A 15178-nucleotide genomic window follows, 5' to 3' on the forward strand; every position below is an offset into this window, starting at 1 on the left:
CAGCTGTGCATTTGACAGAATAGAGTCATCTAGGTCACACACTGGGTAGTGCCTGACTGACCATTAATCACTCTCTACCATTTGCTGTACAAAAGCTTAACCAAGACTCTTCCCATCCTAGAAAGCTTTCAACCCAAAGATCAAATCCTAAAGATAGCACAGGCTTAGTTACAGTCCTGACACTCAGGAACTTGGAAATCTGCTTTACTCCCAGAGCTATATTTAAGCACCTGTGTACGTGTAAGTGCAATTATATACAGATACAGGTAGATTGTACTCACCAGCTTTATCCCTGAAGGAGTGATTACAATCCATGAGTACACACACCCCCTCCATGGTTTAGACCCTGGCCTTGTCAGTGCTTCCACACACATGCTCACCCTCATACACCCTGAATGCACAGTTATTCAGAAAGAACAGCAGCATTCTGGCTAGGATTAGAATTCAGCATTGACCTAAAGGAAGGCTTCAATGCCAATAAACCACTGGGAACAGGGGAAAGGCAAAGAGAGGACATTTCAGCTCAGGACACTGCATTATCATGCACCCCTTGATTTAGCACACTGGGCTACTCGTTAGTCCTAAGGTTACCTGCAACATCTCCCCTCCTCACATCACCCTAGTGGACTCTATTAGCAGTAGGTGCCAAGAACCAAGTACTCTGCTAGAGTTCCCAGATCTACAGCTATGATCCATCAGAGAACTCAGAACACTTTCCCTTGAGAAAGTTCCAAAGATCTTACAGTCATTATGACATAGCACACTTCCTCAAGGTTGCTCATTAGCCCTTTTCTTCTCAAAGACCTGTTTGCCCATGGTTATTAACTTGAGCTTTTTCCTGTGAGTATCAACAAGGAAATGTTTTGCTTCTTATGATAGCAACTTTAGGAAGCTGTTACCTAGTGCAGAGCATGGACCAGTGCCATAGTTTGGGATACAGAGTGCAAGGTGGGGAGGCCTCAGAAAGCAGAATTTCTGCTGGTGGTAACAATAAAGGTTCCTTGGTGAGGGGTGGCCATGGTCTTGGCCTCTTAATCTGTCTAGAGTCAGCATGGGCTGGTTCTTGCAGCACAGCTATTTAGTACCATCTATTGTGTACATTTACTGACTGTGCATTTTTTTCATGTCTGCACATTCAGGCTTCCATGTAAGAGTCACTCCTCACAGTTTAGACAGAGCTGTGATTCAATCCATGCAATCTAGCAAAGGAGACTTCTGTGCAAGACTGAGCAGATTTATCTCATCAGAATTCATATTACAGACATTTCCTACTGTTAGTTACAAAACTCTTCAGCAGTCAACTACAGGATGAAATTTGGGCTCCTCCCTGCAGTTCTTCAGGTCTGGAAATATAATTTCAAATGAGGAAAAAATAAGACTAGGACAACACTTTTGCTTCTCTAACACAGTATTACTTACCAATGGCATTGGGATATAATCTGTAACAAACACTCCTCAGTACACTAGCACCACCAGAGACTTATGGAAAGCTCTAATTAGGGCTTGTCTCAAAGTAGGCAAAAGCAACAAGCACTGAAGTCCTGCAGACTGCAGGGGGACTCTGTATTGGCTACAGTTTCACTGCTTTCTGGTTGTTTGCGTTACTCTGTCATTGCCACGACTACTATAGGTACAAAGTGGAGTTCTTAACCAGTAAAAAGCAGACTTGGATGCATAAAAATGATAAATATTGCTTTATTAAATTACATTGATACTCCTACAAAGAAATTTTCTGATTTCTGTTACAGAATTAAATGAAGGAAATTCATTGCTGTCTCTGCAGTTTCCTAAATTTAGATACAAAAAGGTTGTAAAAAGACCCGCCTATTCAAGTTACATAAAAAAGGCAGAGAATAGACAAGTTCCCTTAGGAATCTTGAGGCTCAGAAATATAAAGTCCTATAATACAATGAAATTAGGAATTCAGCAATGTGTTGGACAATTGTAAACTGTAACTACACTAATGGACCACATTATTCAGCAGTTTCCTTAAAGGTATGAACTGTTAACTGAACAAAAAGCGTAGCTGACACAGCAGACCTCATTTAGTTGTTCTCCCTTTCACTCGCTCCAAGTAAAAGTTGTGAGATCAGCATTCAGCATTTAAATGATAGGAAGGAAACTTGCCTCCATAAATATCAGAAATTTCTCCATTCCGTAACTATTTATATAAAGTAACTAGCTGTTACAAATCAGTTTCAAGTAAGACAGGTGGCTGAGGCAAAAATAATCAAAATCAGATCATACACAATTTTACTGTAAATACAGTAATTTGAAAGATAAACACACAACCATAGCACTGACAGGATATCAATGCTGCTGTATTATAGACATGATGTGTCAGTAGAAAATTAGGATGTCTATTATCAAAATTGAGGACATTCATTCCAGTCTCTGGTAATCTAATCTTAGTGCAAAACAGATGCTAAGACATATTTAGCAAAAAAAGGTGATACATTTAAGGCCAAAAATGTTTTCAGTCATCACTATCGCTTCCAGATTCACTCAGCTGCAAGTCATTTCCTAGAAGAAAGAGAATAATCATATTAGTAATTTTCAAGGAAATACTTTTCTTCTTTCAAGACACTCCCTTTCCCCATTAAAGGTTTACAAAAACTAGTACCAAGCAGGTCACCAATGGAGGTTTGGACTAGGTGATCTTTAAATGTCCCTTCTAACCCGAAATATTCCATGAAGAGGGAATAAACAGCTGTAGAACCAAACTCCCTAGTGACAGAACCTTAGAGAGACCACTTTTCTACCATTTTAAAATCCTGGCAAAGAAGCCATTAGCTTATTAGCCAGAAATGCATTTATTTGGTATCACCAGATCACAAAAGACAACACCTAGCTATCTTTGCCACCCACATTTTCATGCTTCGTAAGTGGGAAAACTGCTGGTGAAGGCAGTTTTTTTGAAAAACAAGTTGTTGTTGGTTTGGGTGTTGTTTTTTTTTTAACGCATCTGAATGCCACTCAGCTGTGCTTGAAAACAAAGTGGTGTCTCAATCAAGAAGAGCAGGCCTTTGATGTATCATTTAAAGATGTATCAGTGACCTACTATTTCAAACAGGTTTTGGAACAAGTGAACAAACAAAACATCAAAAGAAATTTTACACAGCACTTTAATTTGGTGGCTCTCTCTATATGTTTTAAAATGGGGAAGGAAGAAGAAAGAAGAAAGATTACATTGTGCTTGCAATGAACGTCCATAAGCTTAAGGGGTGGGAGGGAGGAAATCTTCCCAGGATGGCAGATAACTAATAAAAAAAGTAAAGCAGCATGCTATACAGAATCTACATTGTATCTAGCAATTTCCCATGCATTTTTAAGAATTTGTGCCAGCTAGTATGTTTTTATTCACACCTCCCTTGCCAAAGAGCCATAAAAAAAACCCAGGATTGCATCTCAGGTTGTGCAGAAATGGCCTAAAAAGCAAAGAAAAATCCCTGCAAGTGAGTAGGCATGCTATTTTCACATGGCCTTTCCTCAGCTGCAGCACCCTTTGCAGATCACTTTTGCAGAGAAATTTAAAAAGTAACCTCAAGAGGGTAAACCCAGCAAGACAGCTGGTCTGGATCTTTTGTTATCAGGCACATCATTTTTGCCAGAACATTGAAGTCTCTCATATGGCTGCATTTAGCCTTCCTTTGTTTTCCACTATGTCATCACTAAAGCTTAGAAATAGGTACATGATTCTCTGCAACCAAACAAAAAACACTTTATAAAAGGCAAGAATAGTGAAAATGGCTGTTTACAGTCCTCTATATAGAGACATTTACAACCATTCTATTTTAATATAAATTTTAAAAGGAATTTTGAAAGAACAGAATGAAGTAATTTGTCAATAATTATTCAGAACAATATATTACCCTAAGGAATAATATTTCATGGCAGAGAATGGCATTAGTAAATTAAAGTCATGCATTTATCATTTAAAGGAAAACTTAGAGTGAATTCTTAAAAATCCCAGCCCTGCTATGGGCTACCTACTTTAGGAGAGGCCTGAAAGTATGAATAAGAAGATAAGCTTCCAAGCAGTGATTCTGCAGCCTTCAAAAGTTATTTCAACATAGTTAATAGAAATTACACTAAACCCCATAACATCAGCTAAAAATACGAATGCTTGTGAAAACCAGCAGATAGAAAAAGCAAGAACTCCAAGTTCCAAAGTCAGAAATGATGGATTAGGATTTACTTCAGGAAGAACTTTCCACCTCATTTTTATAACCCCACCTCCAAACCACACCTTCAGAGACATGGTAAAATAACAGAGGCTAGAGCTGGTAGCTTTCAGATGGGTTTGGTGCAAGAACAGAAAGTTCATTTAACTAGGACTCTGAAGAAACACCTGAACTCTATTGTACTTATGAGGCAGCAAAAAGTGGAGAAAACTCTTTCATTCAGTTTTCACAGTGCAAATTGCAGTATCAACTGGGGTAAGACATTGCACTTTACATTTCCTCAACTTTTAAGTCAATGACAGGAATACATTCCATTGAATTCTTGCAGGGGACAGGGAAACTAACAGGAGTGAGCTGTGTTTCCCAGATCTTCGCAGTCACACCAACACCAGACTAATACAAGAGAAAATTATTTCATGACTTGCTGCTTGTACCAGCACTAAGTATCAAAAGAAGTTGCATTGAGCCTTATGTACACAACTCAGGCCTCCAGGATTGCCAAGCTATGCTGGCTTTTCTTTGGAAAGTTACTTAACACAACTATTGTTTAAACAAAAAGTAGACATAAAGCAATACAAGATCAAATATTTATGTAGAACAGATACACTAGTGCCACCATTTACCAACTTGGTCGTAAGGCAAGTGAGCCTATATAATCAGCTTCTGAAGGCAGAAAGGGGCAGAAGCAGTATTTTGAGGGTGAGGGGCAGCCTTGAATCCCAGATTCCTGAAGAGACAGATCATGTATATCTGACAGAAGTATTTGGCTACCATGCTCTAGACACCACCCCCTGTGATTTCCAAGTTCCACAAAACCTCAGCTGTAAGATTTCTACATGCAAGATGAAACTCTGCTCTCTAACCCTTCCCCCAGCCTTCTGCCTGCACACAGCAAGCCAAAGACAGACTTCACTCATTACCCAGTATGGCCCTGATTCTACAGAGGTGCACAAAACCAGTCACACATGTGGTCAAACCTCCAAACAGGATTAGACCAGCAAACAGCTTGTGCTGACCTTTGTTGATTCAGTATTTTATTTTTGTAAAACATTATTTGAGATGGAAGAAATGACTGTACAGGACCCCAGCTGAGAACTCTTTCCAGTCAAGCTAAAACCATGTGCTATCCATTTAGTTTCTCCAGGTTTCACTCTCCTGCCAAATTCTCTCAGGAAGGGATCTAGAGAAACACATTCTCCTTGAAAGTAACCGTTTTTATCTTTGTCTAGTTGAAGTGTATTTTAAGTGTTAACCATACAGGAAGCTGGGGACAGAATTGTTTTAAGCAGTAAATAGATCTTTAGCCATAACAGAAGTAAATGGGATTCAGCTAAAGATCTAGACAAGCTCAGACAGTCAAGACCAAGCCTTGACACTGCAGAGGTTCTACCTGTCAATGTGGTTTCTTGAGCACCATCAAGTCACCAACTTCTGTAACAGTCTTGATGTCATGTTTTAAGCAGCATTTTCTCACTATGACTGTTGGAACTGGTGGACTTGGCCACCTGTACTTGTGTGTTTCTCAGTGGAAGCTTTGCCAGCTGGGATTCTGTCACTGGGGATAGAGTTTAATCTCATTTTCATAACAGTTTTATTTAAAGCATGAAGAACGGGAAATCCCATTTGTGAATAAGGGTTGAAATAAATGGCACACTCTAGAGTTATGCAAATTATAAACCTGAAGACATGGTTCTCTACAGTGACAGTAAAATGAAAGCAGCCTTTAGTCCTTGCACATGAAGTCACAGGACTTTTCAGTCTGATCTTATACATTAATGCAGTACTTAGATATCTGTGCTGCTTATTTAAGTATTTAAATACTACCTACAAAAAAAAACCTGTTCATGTTACCCATTAAGTACTGAAATAAAGTAGAACTGCCAGAGTCTAAAAATTCAGCATAACAAGTTTACATACAAATGATAAACGTTAGAGATCCTAGCCTGCAAACCAGGGTTGATGGGAATCTCTTCAACCCTGGAGCCTACAGCTAAGTAACTCATTAAAAATATAATTATTTTTGAAGAGTCACCATAGCTCAATATTCACTTCTATGTCTGAATACTCCTGATATTTAGGTATCAAACTTAAGGTTCTCTACCTAGTGGGTTTTTTCTTTTCAAACTCTCCCCTTTTGAATATAGCGAGCATTTAACTCCAGGCTGTACAGAAACTACTTCTTGAAGAACATCACAGCTACTCTTCTAATTACTTTTTTAGTTGCCTGAATGGATGGATTAAGATAATATCACCTAAAAGCAAGTAATCTCCTTCCTTATATGCAAAGGGCATTTTGCCATACTGTCCAGTGAAACAGTGCCATGAATATTGGTTACTGAAGTAGCTAAGAATAGACCATGACTTCTGTAATTCAGACTATTGCCAGTATGACAATATTATCTTTCCCACAGTTCCATCCAAGAAATTTTAAGCTCATGTTTTGGGAGTGCCCTCTTAATTCAAGTATTTTCAATACAAAATTACTGCTCAACAGTACCAATGCATATAACTGGGAGGAAGCCAGAAGAACTTAGGAAATACTTTTCAACTGCATCAGCTTTAATTTAATATCTCTGGGCACCAAGAACCTTCTAAGCCCAGTGTCTAATTCAGACTGCTGCTGAACAATCAAACCCTAGCATCACTTCCCACAGTTTTAATTATAACAGAGTCATACTTAAAAACAATATGGTTTCCTTTCAGAATCTTGATGTCTGGAATTGTGCACTAAGAAAAGAACAGCCTTTGTACTTACGTAGTGTATTCATCATATGACCACTGCTCTCTTGGGATCTGTTATGACTGGCATCTTTGTCAGGGACAGCCTGCTGTGGTATGGCAGGCCCAGCAGGCTGTGGCTGCAGATACGGCATTGACATAGGAGGACAGGGCTTCATTTCCTCGTCTTCGGAATCACTAGAACTATTTTCACTACTTGATGAAGAGGATGAAGAACTTTTAGAGTCAGATGAGCTGTCAGAGCTACTCAGCTGGTCCATGATACTAGCTTCTGCTTTTAACTCTGCAAATGATATGATTTGTTTCTTAGTCAACATTCATCATAGTTGGAATAGATGAAGGGGGAGAGAGAAAAATAATAAAAAGGAAAAATCACCAACAGAGGTCAGGTACACTTACTATAGCAACTAAAAAAAAAACCACAACCAACCAACCAAAAAATTGAAACTAAAACCACCAGGACTCTTCAGAACAAAGAAAAGGGCACAAGCAAGCATCCAGCCTGTCATGTGGTCTTCTTCTCTTGTAGCTTGGGTGCTCGCCCCCTTTCAAGCCAAGCATGAGAACAAGGGTGACTGTGAACCCAAATGCTAACCCCACATTCCACAGAGTGGTGCATCCCACCATAGCCTTTCATTTCTGCAACTAGCAAGTCTTCTGTATTTTTCTTAGCACCTCGAAGATGCCTTTCACTGACTAAAAAGTGCAGCTACAATCACACAGACAGGTTAGCTGCAAGATGTCGGCAGTGGCACCCAAAATGCCTTCCAGCAGTTCAACATTACAGTAAATACACTTGCTTGGACTGTGTGACATTTTGCTGAAATCCAGGTTGAGCATGAACAATATCCAAAGGAATCATCCACAGTTTACTATTAGGAAGTAATAGTAAAATTACCACCAAATTTTTGTTCTCTTTCTAGATTTGGGGGCAGGGAAAACTACTAGAACATCATGAGACAAGAAATACTGGAAATTAACAGATCAAACTGACTCCACCAACTTGCATTCTTGAGGAAATAATTCATCTGACTACAATAATATTTAGGGGAGCGTGACTGGATAGAACGTGCTGCACAGTTCGTATTTTTATATATATATTAGCTAAAGTCCAGCATACAGATGAAGTTAGATTTTGCAGAAAGGGTACCCATAATAACTGTGCAAAATAGGGGTGCTGCTGAAGCAAGACATCTGAAACAGACCACTGAATTGTGGTAGATGAAGATTTCATACAGCGACTTGAGGAGTTACCCAGAGTGCAAAAGTTCATCATTATATAAGATTTTAACTAGCCAGACATTTGTTAAGATGGTCTTACAGGCATTTGGAATAATTCAGGAGCAGCTTTGATACAGCAGACATAAAAAGCAAGTAGAAGAGTGGCTCATCTCACTTCAAATTTACCCAATATAGAAGAACAGGTTGAAGATGAAAGTCATTAAGATGCAAAATGGCTCAGAGTTTAACCAAGACCAGGCTAAAGGAGAATGGTGTTCATGAGAAATGGCACCTGAAATGGCACAGCTACAAGGGCAAACTAACCCAATGCCAAGGAGAAATAGAAAAGACAATAAAAGACCATACATGTATAAGAGAACAGCTTATGGATAGAAAAGCTAAGGCAAAAATTAAAATGCAGGTAGCAGTACAATGAGGAAATAATTTCAATAGTAATGCTAGAGAAGAAAACCCAAAGGAACAACTCATCTACCAGATACCTGGAGCTGTAAGCTAACCAAAAGATACCACTCAAGTCCTGTGCACTTAAATGCATTTCCTCTGGCTCTCACCAATGTTTAATAAGATAAAAAAATGTAAGTGAAAGGCCAACAGTTAATACCAAAAACTGGGGAACAAGATGTCTCCTTTGAATTTTGATGTAATTCAATCTGACAGAATTTAAGTTTTTTTCAAACAGTGATAGAAGTGCTGTACATATAGTAGAGGACAAAGGCAGAGTGATCTTTCACCTGCTCAAGAAAACAAAGTTAGCAACAAGTTCAAGGTAGTGTACTTAAGCAAGAATAGTCAGTTACACAACCATGGGATGAAGAACGATTAAGCAGGCAACACTTGAAGAGTCTGAGACTTACAGTGGATCATTCCACTCAGTTCTACTGCATCGTGCTGTTGCAGAAATTACAAGCATTACACTGGGACATGGTATGATCTGCTCTTTGTGTATAGAGATGAACAGTGCACTGCTAAAACCTTTGCAGCAAATGTATTTAGGCTCTATACTCCAGGAAGTTTTTGGACTCATGAGAAGATAGCTAAAGGAGAGTGACAATGAATGGCAGGTCTGGAAAACTTAACTTCTAAGGAAAGATTTGAACCAGCTGGCATAATTTTTAATATAGAATGGGAAAGAGAGCAGCTTCTGAGTACATGAAGGACTGCTGAAAAGCAGCAGAGTAATCTGGTCTATACTTGCATGAGAAATATGTAAGTCGTAATGGGCTTACTGTTAGATTATTTATTAGGAAGAACCTGCACAGTAAGGAGAGCAAAGCCCTGGAATGAATTGCCAGAGGGAACACACACTCTGCCACTGGAAAGCTTTAAGAACAGGTTAAAAAATTCTGTCAGAAATCTGTCCTCAGGAGAGAAGGATGGGCTAGGTGACTTCAAGAGGTCCCTACCATCCCTATTTGTCCATTATTCCACATTCTTTAGCAGTACTCAACATTGGACGGGTGCTACACAAGAGTTTGATACATGTTGGCAGCCACTTTAGTGTCCTGAGGTATGTTTGACACCACCCCTGCCTCCAGAACAACAGACCACCGAGGAAAAGCGTAATTTTATTCCATGCGCTCAAGTCCTCTTTCTTCTTTGCAACCTTAGCTGTATTGCAGTAATGTTCTGTACTATAGATTTCTGGTCAGAGTTTAAAACCAAAATGGAAGTAAAAAACAATCTTTCATAATGACACATTTAAAAAACAAAACAAAAATCTGTTTAAAGGAATTCATAACATCTTGGGAGGCAGATGTCGATTCCAGTCAACGAAACTGCCACCTGTCAGCATTTCTGAAGCAAGTAATTACCACCTGCCATCCTCTTTGCCCTCCAAAAGGAAATAAGGCCTCCTATTAAGTGAAATACGAGTGTCACACCAAACCAGAGTCTCTCAAGAATAGAGTACATAGCACTGTTCAAGGGTTGATTTATGCAGGTTTTTAGCTGCCTTTTTCATTGGAACCTCATCTTTCACAGGTCTCATCCGAGAGTTTAAAATGTATTTTCAGTTGTAAAACATGGTAACCTGTGTGTTTTCTGAGGGCAGAGACAGAAGAAGGACCAGTGTCCAAATAGAAGTGACTCAGGTGGTTCCAGTACAACCAACCCCACACTTGTTTAAACAGCAGTGGGAGACAGAGTCGAGGAGAGAAAGCAGTGAGACCCTTGGCTTTATTAAGCCTAATCCTTCATCTAAGTTTTTGACATTACAAAGTTTCAAATACTGCTTTGCTACCACTCAAGCCAGAGTGGTCACTTCCATATCAGGGTAAAGTGCCTACATAATCAGCATCTAGTGTGAACCATAAAATGAAAATAAAGGAAAAAGGAAAATAAAGGAAAAAGGAAAATAAAGGAAAAAGGAAAATAAAGGAAAAAGGAAAATAAAGGAAAAAGGAAAATAAAGGAAAAAGGAAAATAAGGGGAAAAGGAAAATAAGGGGAAAAGGAAAATAAGGGGAAAAGGAAAATAAGGGGAAAAGGAAAATAAGGGGAAAAGGAAAATAAGGGGAAAAGGAAAATAAGGGGAAAAGGAAAATAAGGGGAAAAGGAAAATAAGGGGAAAAGGAAAAAATAAAAGAAAAAATAATAAAAATAAAAAATGAAATAATAAGAAATAAAAAGTAATAAGTAATAAAAATAAATAATGAAAACTAAAATACACACAAACAAAAAACCCCTTGGCTCTTAAGAACAAGTTGCTAGTGAAGAGCAAAGTTTCTGTCACTTGGGTGACAGTGGAGCTTACCTCGTTCAATATCATCCATAGGAGAAGATGGAAACATCTTGTCTTTGGGTGGAGAATTTTTGGTGCTGTTTGGAACCTTGGTTGCATTTCGCATTTGCTGCTGTTGCTGCTCTATGCGAGACTGGACTTTACTGCTTCCATCAGCCCTGTGTGTAAAAGCAACAGTTCTTTAATTACTCTAGAAGACAAAATGCAAGGAAGCAGGCAAAAATGCAGGGGATAAAGCACCTTAAGTTACAGAATTATTTGTCCTGCCTTTCTAAACAGCATCATTAGATTTCTAGGTATGTTATTATAATGGCATATAATGATATATAGATGCATTAAAAAAAAAATTGTTTAACACAGTGCCAATAACTTTTTAACTCTTTGTCAGCTGATATTTTTTATACCACGCTACCAAAGATCATTTAATAATAATAATTCTGCTGCAAATTACTCAAGTGGACTCAGCAGCAGGAAAAAAAAAAAAAAGTATACCAAAACTTGGTACAAGAAAAACAAGCCATTAATATTACTGAAGCACGTCACAGAATTTATCCCTTTCTATTTTCTCATTTAGAAGTCAGAAGACAGTAGGCAAGCTACTTTCCAAACAGATTTCCCCCTCCCCCCTTTAAACTCATCAGAAAATAGTTAGCATCTCTTTCAATCACGTGACAGTTTTTAGTTAAAAAAAAAAGTGCCCATTTCTTCCACCAGCCAAGACCCCAAAGCTGGGGAAGCAGGCTTTTCACTCTACTGAACAAGGCCAAGGACTTCCTAAAAATGATGTTTTGCTAAAAACAGTAACAGGTAGTCCTGCATCTCAATTTAGACTCATTAACAAAGCGATTTTCACAATGAGTAAAGCACAGTTGTTTCCCCTGTAAATCACCCACCTGGTTTTTTTCACAGTGATGTTGCTACTGAGTTTCTCTAGGCGACATTCTCCGGTGTCATGGTTGATAATTAAGATACATTCCTTTAGGTAGGGCTTCTTGGAGCCTTTGAACACAGTCACTGGTGGAGTTGAGCCCTATTCAATCAGAAGTGCAGTAAGTGTCACTACTGTAGTCTTTTTTTGTTTTCATTAGAAACAACAATCCATCACAGTGATGGCAAATTCACTACAAGTGATCATTTCTAGCCTCTAAAAATGTTATCAGTTCCTTCAAATTAGATTCAGAGAAGCCACAACCAAAAGCAGCTGGTGACTGACTGGAACAGACTCGGTTCAGCTTAGTTTGAAACTGATGAAATGCTGATTTCCCAATGACAGTGTGCTCACTGCAGGCCTCCTTTTACCAAAAGGGCTTTCAATTACCATATCAGCAGAGCAGTAAAGAATGGCAGGTAGTAAATTTTCCCATTCCAGTCTTTCCTGCTTTAGGACTGCAGCAGGGCAGTAAATACCAAGGGGAAACTTGCACTGCCAACATCCACACGCAGTGTCTCTGTGTACTCAACGCTTCTGGGTCATCCTACAGCATATTTCCAATGCTGTGAATGCACTTAAAGTTACAGAGCAGCTTTTTAACCTTTAGGTCTTCTGCAATTATGCCTTCTTAGGGCAATTGGTTTGCTACTCTAAAAATCACATAAGCAGCTCTGAAACAGCACCGAAACGTCATATCCTTCTCGATTCAGTTTATCTTTAAGACACTAAGATCAATCATTCCCTTAGGCCCACCACTCACCTCAATATTTGGCAGTGTTATTGTCACCTGTTCACCTTTGCCAACTTCAAGGTCTCCTTCACAGGACATATCAATAGATGCAGGCTTAAAGTCATCTAGATACAAAAACAAACTGGATTATTTACAGGCTTTTCAGGAATCTTATGAATATAAAAAACCTTTTAATTGCATTTGGAGGCTATTAAGTGAAACCCTTTTTTTGCTAGTGTATCCTCTACTGTCCTCCTGAGCAGGTCATTCCATAAGCCAGTAGAATTCAAAGTCAAGATGGTTTTGCCAAGATTCAGTGTAAGTGTCAACATCTTTCAGTCAAAATTAGAAAAACACTTTTAGGTTTTAATGGTTAAAGAGGCTGAACAAGCTGTGTTGCATTTCAAAAGATAGATCCTCACATAACTACTTTCAGAAAAATCAGTAAGTGGTTCTTGAAAATGTTGGTCCCAAACATGGGAGATGTAGAAAAGTGCCTGAAAACGCAAAGAACAACATCGATCCTCAAATCCACTTCTGGATCCATTTCTGATTTGACTGTAACATGCATGTCAGAAACTGACCAAAACTTGGGTTTTACTATATATATGCTTCTGTCAAAAGTGAAATTACTTCCCAATTAGATAATTATTTCCTTTTTGTCTTTTTCAACATCTAAGGTATTGATTAAAATAAGGTTTAAGCAAAATATGTCAATTTCTGATCTCAAAAGTCTGAGGCACTGAAAATGAGCAAGTTTTAGGCACCAGAACTGCAGCTCTGTAACATACCATCACCCATAAAATACTACTTGCACCACAAACGAATTGGGAAGGGCTGCAGCTGAAGGGGCTGCCTGCAGAGATCTAGAGAGGTAGGAAGGCATCAAGAGGCCCTGCAAGGCACGTGGCAAGAGATGTGGCTCGGAACCCGTGGTTCCAGCAAACGCGGGGCCAGGCTGGGGCCCCGGGAATGTCGGGTGCCCTGCCTGGCTCCCTGGGGTGCAGCACCCCATCGCAGCCGGGGAGAGGCACGGGGGGACCCGCCAGGCACGCTCCCGGCCTCCAGCCTGTCCCGTCAGCCGCTCCCGGTGGGAGGCGGCTGCCCCTCTGCCACGGCCGGGCAGCTTCCCAGCCCAGGAACACTGCCCGCAGCCCGCGGGCCCGGCGGCACAGACCGCAGCCGGCAACTCTGGCTCCAGCTTGCACACCAGCCGGGCAGGAAAGCCGAGCTGCAGGAGCCGGTGGGCAGGACTGAGCACACAGCAGAAGGCTTGAAGCTAAAGGGAGCAGCCCCTGCGAACCTTGTGTGCGGCAAAGCCCCGCACGCCATCCGACGGGGCTGCGCGTGAAATAGCTCCAGAGCTTCTCACCAGGAATTCGAGAACGTTTGCCTTCACGTACAGCCACTGTTAGCCCTTTGGAAAACTAAGATACCGGTTCCCGTCTCCATAAACGGATTTCTGAGCCTAACCTCTAACCAGCAGATGTCTTCCCGTTTACCCATTTATTAACATCAACTTCAGGTGTCAGTAAAGGGTATTTTTACACGCGCATTTGACAGAACCGGGGACCGTGGCAGCCTCCGGGTCTCACTGGTTGGAAAGGAAGAGAGATTTCAAAACAGGTCTCAGAATAAACCATCAAGTTACAGAAGTCAGCAAGAAATTGTAAGGGTAGGAGGGACCAGACGTGGGTTTTAGTCCTCTTTAAAATTAGGGCCAATTTCAAGTCGCAGCATTTGTGTAAGTGCATTTCTGGCCGCTGCCAGCTCCCTCCCTCCCTGCCGCAGCTGCAGGCAGCCCGCTCGCTCACGGAAGGCACATCTCCCGTCTCGCTGCCCTGCGTGAAAGCACACGGGGCACTCTCCAGAGAGCCTACGTGAGGCCGAATCCTGGAGAATCAGTCTATAAATCATGAGACACCAAAAGCAGCAGCAGCAGCCCCAAATTACCGCGTTTATGATCCTGAGAGCATTTGTTTCCTAGCTACTTTCAGACTCCCTGAGCACACACCTCTCCAGACAGTAATTACGCACTCAGGGAGGGGATACCGGCTTTGTGATTAGCGCTGCCTCTACCCTTTGATTGCAGAATCGCACTGAACTTCTAAAAACTAAGCACGAGAAGCCAAACCCTCCTCCCCCCTCAGCACCCGCTGCCCGCCACGCCGTGCCCTGCCCTGCCCTGCCCTCGCCGATGCCCGGCCGGGCCTGCGAGCAAGACCACGCCGGGTCCCGGCAGCTGCCCGGACAGCCTGTCCTCCCCTCGGGGAGCCGCTGAGCCCGGGGCTGGGGACCGGTCCCGTCAGGGGCTGCCCCGCCCCACACTCACAGCGGACGGTGTGGAAGGCGCAGCGCGGCTGCTCCTCGAAGCTCTCGCCCAGCTTCAACACGCGCTCCTTGGGGTCGAAGAGCGGCGGGACGGCGCCGTTCATCGCCCCGGCCCGCAGCTCCGCGCAGGGCCAGCCCGGCCGCCGCCGCCGCGCATCCCTCCCGCCGCCGGGACACGCCCCCGCCGCCCGCCCGAGGCCCCGCCCACCGCGGCTCCCATAGGCCGGCGAGGGGAGGAGCCCCGCCCTCCTCGTGACGTCACGGGCAGCGCGGGCTCGGATT

At 41.6% G+C, this 15178-nt stretch overlaps 1 protein-coding gene across 1 annotated transcript; it reads right to left on the reverse strand.

Moving 5' to 3' along the window:
* Positions 1 to 1671: 1671 nt before the first annotated feature.
* EAF2 (ELL associated factor 2) lies at positions 1672 to 15060 on the reverse strand. Its single transcript, XM_051623099.1, has 6 exons — positions 14898 to 15060; positions 12596 to 12690; positions 11798 to 11934; positions 10917 to 11062; positions 6940 to 7206; positions 1672 to 2523 (listed from the first exon to the last, which is right to left on the reverse strand). The coding sequence occupies exons 1-6, from the start codon at positions 14998 to 15000 to the stop codon at positions 2477 to 2479; spliced, it is 795 nt and encodes a 264-aa protein (XP_051479059.1). The 5' UTR covers positions 15001 to 15060; the 3' UTR covers positions 1672 to 2476.
* Between the last annotated feature and the right edge of the window lie 118 nt (positions 15061 to 15178).

The sequence above is a fragment of the Apus apus genome, chromosome 6 (genome assembly GCF_020740795.1).
Source record: "Apus apus isolate bApuApu2 chromosome 6, bApuApu2.pri.cur, whole genome shotgun sequence".
Classification (NCBI taxonomy): Eukaryota; Metazoa; Chordata; class Aves; order Apodiformes; family Apodidae; genus Apus; species Apus apus.

Bases quoted from the DNA above. Each gene is read 5' to 3' on its own strand.
- EAF2 (XM_051623099.1), bottom strand. From the start codon at position 15,000: ATGAACGGCGCCGTCCCGCCGCTCTTCGACCCCAAGGAGCGCGTGTTG. The intron at 12,691-14,897 runs GTGAGTGTGGGG...TTTTGTATCTAG, and splicing joins CGCCTTCCACACCGTCCGCT to ATGACTTTAAGCCTGCATCT. The intron at 11,935-12,595 runs GTGAGTGGTGGG...CTGATTGAATAG, and splicing joins TAACACTGCCAAATATTGAG to GGCTCAACTCCACCAGTGAC.